This window comes from Chanodichthys erythropterus, chromosome 5, assembly GCF_024489055.1.
Source record: "Chanodichthys erythropterus isolate Z2021 chromosome 5, ASM2448905v1, whole genome shotgun sequence".
NCBI lineage: Eukaryota > Metazoa > Chordata > Actinopteri > Cypriniformes > Xenocyprididae > Chanodichthys > Chanodichthys erythropterus.
The window spans coordinates 22888184-22897258 of record NC_090225.1 but is presented as its reverse complement, the minus strand read 5'-3'; the positions used below and the strand labels follow the sequence as shown (position 1 = coordinate 22897258).

Here is a 9075-nt window from a genome sequence, read left to right as displayed (position 1 = left end):
TACTGTGATACTTACCTTGGTTGTTCATTTGATAATGCGTCATTAATGATACATATTCACAACTGAGTTTACTTTTGCAATAAATTAATTTGTGGTATTTAAAAAAAAAACCATTAAAGGTGCCCTAGAATTAAAAATTTCATTTATCTTTGCATAGTTAAATAACAAGAGTTCAGTACATGGAAATGACATACAGTGAGTCTCAAACTCCATTGTTTCCTCCTTCTTATATAAATCTCATTTGTTTAAAAGACCTCCAAAGAAGTAACAGTCGGGATCATTAATATGTATGGCCCCAATATTTGCATATGCCAGCCCATGATCAAAGCATTAGACAAGGGCAGGACGTCTGGATCATCAGACTAGGTAAGCAAGCAAGGACAATAGTGAAAAATGGCAGATGGAGCAATAATAACTGACATGATCCATGATTACATGATATTTTTAGTGATATTTGTAAACTGTCTTTCTAAATGTTTCGTTAGCATGTTGCTAATGTACTGTTAAATGTGGTTAAAGTTACCATTGTTTCTTACTGTATTCACGGAGAAAAAAGCCGTCCCTATTTTCATTATTAAACACTTGCAATCTGTATAATTCATAAACACAACATCATTCTTTATAAATCTCTCCAACAGTGTAGCATTAGCCGTTAGCCACGGAGCATAGCCTCAAACTCATTCAGAATCAAATGTAAACATCCAAATAAATACAATACTCACATAATCCGACGCATGCATGCAGCATGCATGACGAACACTTTGTAAAGATCCATTGAGGGTTATATTAGCTGTGTAAACTTTGTTTATGCAGTGATAGAGTCGAGAGCTCAGGAGGGGGCGGAGACCGCGAGCAATTAAAGGGGCCGCAGCCTGAATCGGCGCATTTCTAATTATGCCCCAAAATAGGCAGTTAAAAAAATTAATAAAAAAAAAAAATCTATGGGGTATTTTGAGCTGAAACTTCACAGACACATTCAGGGGACACCTTAGACTTATATTACATCTTGTAAAAAACGTTCGATGGCACCTTTAAATTATTTCTCAAAACATATTATTGCAGTGATGTTTTACTAATTTGGCAATTAAATTAATTTCAGAAACCTTTACTCTGTTGAATTGTTTTTTTTTTTTTTGTCTGGACCATAATATCACTGTTTTAAATCTTCCATTAACTTGATATGATCTTAAGCATTCAAAAATGTAACAGATGGTGATGCTGTCACAGCATTTGCACACTGTTAGATCACAATCTCAATCATAGGTAGAATATTTGTAGTCTCAGTCATCAGTTTAGAAACAGGCGCCTCAACCCCTGTGATGTGTGACAGCAGCAGCGCGAGATTTCGGGAGAATGACCGAGCAGACACAGATCAAGTGTGGTACAAAGCATTCTCAGATTTATTCAGGAAGAAGGGTCATATTTATAGACATAGGTCAAACAACAATCTCCAGGATGGCTTGAGCATCCAATCATACGAATTAAGAATCAAACCTTACCATGTATGGCATTTCAATAAATATAATAACAAATAAGAAATGTATGTGCGTAAAAGTGTGCATGTCTTCTGGTTAAGTGTGAGATTGTCAGTATGTCCAAGGACTACTACTACTTGTTTTGTCTAGGTAGGTACATGATGTGCACAATAGAAAAATTCCAAGAAACAAAGAAAGTCAAAAAGTGAAGCCCAAGAAACAAGAAATATTAAAAACACACACTATATTGCAAATAGCCTTTTTTCTTACTTCTTTTTACATTCTGAATCATGATTGGTCCCTTGCATACTTTACATCCGTCAATTATAGCCACCTTCATGTACTGTTGATTCTTGAGAGTAGTCAACTAAAAGATAATGAGAATGCTAAAGTGGCTCTGATATATAGCATTTAATTTATGTGAAACCAAACCTAAAACATAAACTTACCTAAAAATGATATCCTTCTATCCATCTTCATTTCAGAGGGTAGCACCTTACAAACTGCTGCAAAATGGGCTGTTTTATTCAACACACAGATGAAACATTTTAAAAATTAATCATTTTGGGTTGAAATTGTAAAGTATATGTAAAAACGCATTTAAGTATTTTTATTTGTAAAGTAGTTATATGAACTGAGTCACTCTAAAAATAAGATTTATATTCACAATTTAGGTCTTTAATATCATTTTACTGCAAAGAATATTACACATCAGATGAACCTGTGCATATTACTGCATAGTGTGTGTATGTGTATCTGTGCATGGGAACGTGTTGCTAAGTAAAGTTCAAATGGACTTTTCTCTGAGGGTGCGTCTTTGGCTTAACGGTTGAGGGCGTGATCATGTTGTCACATCTGTAGGTTGTCAATGGCGGCTGAAATGATGAAATCACAGACCCCATCCATGATGTAGGTCTCAGAGGTGGCACGCCAGCATCTCAACATGACTGATGTAAGACTTTCATTAGTCTGCAGCATCGGTGGACTGAGCCATAGGGTAAATTCCACACTTAAGGGAGAAGAGATTCGGCCGGATGAAACAAAGCCAGTTTTCCATCGAGTGTTCCAGTCAACAGCTGCGAATAAAAAAAAGACTTCACTCATGAAACATCCTGTTGTAGCGTGAATAAGTTCATGATAACACTCTTTATTCTAACTATGAGGTCCTGAATGTTTCAAATGAACTTAAGTGCTTTTTCGCAGTCAGGGCCGTATTTACTGCATGCATAGGCATTCTAAGCACATGCCATACTGGGGACGGGCGGGTTGGCAATTACAGTGAGGAGAAATGTTTTTTTTTTAATTATTATTTTTATTTTACTAATGGTAAAACAATGTAAGACAACTACTATCTAAATTAACAAAATGTATAATATCGGACAGAAACCTCGTATCTTCATATTTCATAATTTGTTATCATATTAGTCACCCTTTATGTCTGTCTGTGGGATTTGCAAATATTTAACCAAAGAAACGAGTCAATTAAAAAGAGTTTGTGACTAAAGATCATATCTCCATTGGATCCTCAAACTATCAGTACAACCTCATAACTCCACCCTACCTCTATCAAATGAAGTGGCACACACAGTTTGGACCGTCTCTACTTGTTTGCAAGGGTAAATAAAGAACTGGTTGTTTGAAAAACGTTGCATTCACACAGGGCGACGGCGTTAATGCTTCTCATTTACTTTGAATGGGTGACGTCATGCGTTGCCGAACTGAATTGTGGGTTCCGTCGCGTCGCTTCACTTGCGTTGCAAGCGGCAGAAGTTGAAGATTTCTCAACTTTTCAAGCGGCAACTCAGAATTCAGACAATCAGATCGCTTTATGCAAACACCCTAGAGCAGTCGCTAGCCAATTGCTTCGCGCAACACTGGAAAGTAATGTGATTGGCTGTTATCACTATAACGGTTGCGTCAACACAAGCTTCAGATACGCCCTCCGTCAAGCGTTGACGCTGATGCCCCGTGTGAATGCAGCGTAAGTACAGCTTCATTTCTTCACTCAAGAAACTATATATAACTATATAAAGGCTAATGATTGATGTATTTGAGGAGTGAAGAAGACGATTTGTTGTCGAGTCATAGCCAATACTGTTTTAAAAAGCTGGGTACCACCGCACATTAACGTTTCGCTCCTTTAAACCCGGAACGCCTCCAGGTGGCGAGATAGTGACAGGAACGTCTCCCTGTCACCCCCCGCAACATGCCTTTGTGCTAGGTGGTTCCCCAACGTATATCCTTCCTCTTTTGCCAGAGCCAAAAGCTACTTTTCTCAGCTTCCCCAGCCAGATCTTTTAGGGCCTTCTGAAGGCTTCCTCCAGCCACTCTCAGATCTCTCATGAGGTGGACAGCTGATGTCCCCACGAAGCCGCGGCATCCCACCTCTAACGGGTAAATGGTGGTTCTCCATCCTGCCTCCCTGCATTCAGCTGCAAGAACTGCATATTTCAGCCTTTTCCTCTCCCGTTCAGCCTGCAACCCTGCCTCCCATGGAATGGTTAACTCATGTTACTAATATGACACATGCAAGTGTCTAACCATATAAGGCCAGAATATTAACTATATTATACTATATTAACTATATAAAGCAGCGGTTTTGAAGGTTTCCGGCCGATAGCAACGATATATATAGACAATCTTCAACTTCGCTTCACTCACGTTGCAAGTGGCAGAAGTTTAAGATTTCTCAACTTTTCAAGTGCCAATGCAGAAGTCAGCCAATCAGATCGCTTTATGCAAACACCCTAGAGCAGTCGCTAGCCAACTGCGTTCGTGCAACACCGGAAAGTAATGTGATTGGCTGTTTTCACTGGCCCTGTTTGCAGTTATTAATTCCAAAAGTGGCGCTTCACATAATCAATGCCATTGTACTCATAATCAAATATTAAAGCGAAGCCACAGACAAAACAGGAACATTACATTTCATAACAACACATCTGCCGTCTTAATGACATAGTAAAAGGTTGATGGTTTTCATTTATTTATATTTGCCAATAAAAATGTTCTGAAACTTTTATGTCCTGCACTTTGAATTGTGCTCTCCTAAAGACAATTATACATTTAGTTATGAAACCTCATTTATTCAACAGTTTGTTCCCACCATCTCTGGATTTTCTATTAACTCTCTATATCTTTTAACGTTTTGACAGACACAAATCAGAAACAAAACTTCAGAAAGTGTGTTTTGACATGCAGTCCTGCTGGATGAAGAATCTAACCACCATATGGTGCCTTTAGGGTTATAGACTTGGGGTAGCAACAATGACTTCATTGCTTTGTCATAGGTGGGAAACTGTCCAGTCAGGTTTTACAGTGTGACATGAAACTGTTTTGTCAGTGGCCTGGAGTGGGTTCTGAACAGAGAATGTCACATACCTGCCTTTACAGACACAGTAAAAAGTTTTTGAAAGCCAGTTTAAAGACATTTAAAAGGCAAAATGAATTTATCTCCTGACTTATATTATCTGGTCTGGTAAAAAACATGTTCAGTTCCAAACTTTTTCAGTCACACAGAATTTGATCTGAGAAAGATTAGAGATCCAGCATCTCCACATAGCAAATGCTTTGCCAGTGCAATCACCTTCTAATCACTGTTGATATTCTGTTGATATTTGAAATCAACCCCAAAAAACACACCCCTACCTTCATTGCTCCAACCCCAAAATGCACGAACACGCAATATAAAAGTGGATGCAGCTGAAGTGAAGCAAAATAATGCTTCATGAAAAATTAAGCAAAGGTGACGAATGAACGACAAGAAAGAGCAAAAAATGAACATAGAGTACAAAAGAATATATACAAGCAAGAGTTGTTTGTTAGTTCACAGCAGCACACCAGCTCCAGACAAACAATGACCCTCAAAACTGTCCTGTTAATACAGCTAACATTACAACAACAGCATTTCTTGGTTCTGTTAGGTTGCATATATTAGGTCAGCCGGATCCAGGAACACTTCCTGTAACACCCAATGTACTTGTTACATCATAAGAAGAATGGAATCTACACCAATTTTAGTCTCTCTGTTTATCGTAGTCAGCCGGATCCGGGCCATATCCAGATCAGATGGAGGACCTGTGCCTAGACACGACCCAAACACATCCTTAAAGTGTCAGCAGAGATTGTGCCAACTCTATATCCCCTGTGAAGGCCTCATTGACATGACAGCCAGTGGAATAAATCCTCAACAAACCCGTCTCCATACCGGAGTGATGGATCCGATCTTTTTACAGTTTAAACTGGATTAAATATTTTGAATGTTCCTGTCGGCGCCGAAGGCCTCATGGGCAGCACGCCGACATGTAGCGCCAATGCGCTTCGGGCGACCCGTGTTCGTGTCCCGGCTCGTGGTGCTTTCCAGATCCTGACCCCCTCTCTCTCTCTCTCTCTCTCCCACTTCGCTTCCTGTCTAATCACTGTCCTATCATAATAAAGGCAAAAACGGCAAAAAATATATATATATATTTAATATAATATTTTGAATGTTCCGATGCAATCTGACTTCTGACCTGTAATGCTGCCAAGGGTTTTTTCTCCATTCTGTCACCTGATTGAGTTTGGGTTCCTGAATCAACACTGAACTTACTTAAACTGGACAATGACACAACTTTGTTGCATTTTTTTCCTGTAATCACTGTAAAGTTGCTTTGAAACAATCTGTACTGTAAAAAGCGCTATGTAAATAAAGGTGGCTTGACTTGTGAAACATTGCAAAATCAATGTTATTCACATTTGGAGCAGATACAACGCAACCTCAGAATCCATTTTTAGGCCTTCCTGCTTAGATCTCTCCAGCGCTTGAAAGCTTTTTGTATATTAATGCAGGTCCTAAAGCTCTTGCCTGATCTTCTGAACTTTTCTCTTTTGTAATGTCTCTCAGCCATCTCTCTTTCTATAAGTCTTTCTTTAAATCTCCCACTTGCTCACTCTTTCTTCATTGTTCTTGTGCATTTAGATACTGTACATAAGCACAATTTAAGAACTGATAATCATTCCCAGTCTTTTTTAAAAAAAAATTCTACAGACTACAATCACAAATTTTAACAAATTGAGCTATAAATTAAATTGGCTACAGACATTTCCATGACTTGTCCTATGACTTTTAAAGATTGTATTGATTTTCTTGACTTTTCCAGGCCTGGAAACAACAATGTTCTTCAAAAAGTGTTTTTTTGTATGTGTGATTTGTCCATCTGAATACAAATTAAACTATTCAAACTATTAAAAATGTATTTCTTCTAAGCTCTTGAATATAACAAGTAAATTACATCTTTAAGTGTTCATGAAAAAGAAAAAAATATTAAAGCAAAAGGAGCAAAATAAAAAAGCAAAGTATTATTATTGCTTATTTATGAGGATGTCAGTTTTTTACTGAAAAATATGGATGAGTTTTTTTTTGTGCGGAAGAAAGCAGAAAGAAGTTTCCGTCATAAAATCTACAAAAAAATAATAATGAGTTATTAGGAAAGAATTCCCTGTCCCTTGTATCCTGATCTTCTTTTCATTGAGTATTTGTACCATAGGAGTACACTTTAGCCTAAATGGTTTTACAAGCAACTTGACGATAAATCAGAATGCAAAATATTGTACTTTCTGACGCAGGTTTCATAGCCTGATTTACAGTACTGCAGGGTTCACTGGCTGAAGGCTAAGGAAGGAAGAAACACAAATTCAAGACTTCAAAACGAAAGCTGAAAAATAAATAAGTTGTAGACATGTTTACATGTTTGTTTTTAGCTCATAGGGGGGATCATTTAATATAGTTAGAATAGCCTCCTCAGGATATGAAGCTTTTTGTCATTTTAGTCTATGCTTGCAGTGACCCAAGAAACCCTATATTTTCATTAAAAATCCCATTTAAATCCCAGATTACCCTGAAGTCCACAGGGAACATCCTCTGTCAACTAAGGCACCTTAAAGCTGTGATTTTGAAGACTCAATTACTCAATTTAATTGCTCTGTTGCTCTAAACCTGTCTTTGAATAAAAAAGTTATATGAGAACATGCCAAATAGCCTGCCATAACAGTCCGAATTGCTTTAAATGATCTGCATTAAAGAATAAAACTGGCTGCTTCAGGGCTGGTGTCAGTATGTAGAGATTTGTTTCCCAAAAATGTGTAGAGCCTCAGAGGCGAAAGCTGAGAACAGAGACAAAGTAAACTGACAGTGCCACTGCCACTGCCCAAAGCCACAAGTGTTATACAAGCAGGAAAATATGCCATCCTGCTGGGCTCACACTCTTTTTTTTTTTACCATAGATATTAGCTTCTTAGCAAAACTGGGCGAGAGAATTTATTTAGTATACTAATATATGCTTGACCATTTACGAATTCTACAGAGTTAACAACTGTAGGGTCGGTGGGGGCAGTTGTGACCCACCCACCTTAATTTTTTCTCCTGACCAGATGACACAAAATCTCATTTTAGCACTTTTGATAAATGGCTACACTATTTTTAATTTTGCCATTTCATCTGAATATCAACATTTGTGAGATTTAGTCAGTCTAAAGTTTATGTTTTTAATGTTTTTGAAAGAAGTCTTTAATACTCACAGAGGCTGCACTTATTTGATCAAAAATACAGTAAAACAGTAATACTGTCAAATAACTCCTTTCCTTTTAAATATATTTAAAAATTTTCAGCAGTCTTCAGTATCACATGATCCTTCAGAAATCATTCTAATATGCTGATTTGCTACTTAAGAAACATTTCCCATGTTGAAAACAATTGTGCTGCTTACAATTTTTGTGGAAACTGATACCTAAAAAAAGGATTCTTTGATGAATAGAAAACCTAAAAGAAAGCATTTATTTAAAATATATATTTTTTGTAACATTATAAATGTTTTTCAATTTAATGCATCCTTACTGAATAAAAGTATTATTTTTTCCCTAAACATTTAAATTAAATGTTAAATGTTTTTTTATTTTGTATATATTCTTCATTCTGAAAACTGACCGGAACATTTCAAACTAAACTGACCTAAAATTTTAATTAATGATAACATCATTAATCTAATAAAAGATCACAAAAGAAAAGACATAAGCAAGCAAGTAGACAGGGACAGCTGAATGATTTACTTTGAGGCCTTTCAAGTATGCAGACCTGTGTTGATTTTTTGTTTTTCCCTAAAAGCCGGTAAGGTGCTAGCAACCCTTCTGGAGAACGGAGAACGAAGAACCTGCGCGATATCACAGAAGACATCTGTGAATGTCACAGATGGGTCACACCTCTGCACTAACTTCCACAGGAACGTCTCAGACTTGGCTTATGGGTCGTGTCTGCCTGAACGGAAAGTCTCTCTCACTCTCTCTGAAGCCCGTTAGGTGGTCAAACTGTGAGCATTTGAAGCAGGAAAAATCAAGGCCAACTCAAAGGGATTATACTTTCAGATTTATACATAGTAGTTGATTTATTTGAAAGCCAAAGGTGTGAGTCACACACCGATATCTTCATGTGCGCAAACCACTGTTTAAATGACTTTTTCTTACCTATCTTCATCTGCCAGGAATGACTCATCCTTAAATGTTCTAATAACACAAAAAGCCAGTGTTTTGAAAAGAGGAACTTAACTTGAATAATTGGATTAGATATAATACA

The 9075-nt window shown here is 37.3% G+C and overlaps 1 protein-coding gene across 1 annotated transcript in view; it reads right to left on the bottom strand.

Moving 5' to 3' along the window:
- Positions 1–1383: 1383 nt before the first annotated feature.
- wdr27 (WD repeat domain 27) overlaps positions 1384–9075 on the bottom strand; it is a 68975-nt gene continuing 61283 nt past the window's right edge. Inside the window, exon 25 of the mRNA XM_067385381.1 lies at positions 1384–2551. Coding sequence (XP_067241482.1) covers positions 2486–2551 — 66 coding nt within the window. The 3' untranslated portion in view covers positions 1384–2485. The remainder of the gene's footprint in view (positions 2552–9075) is intronic.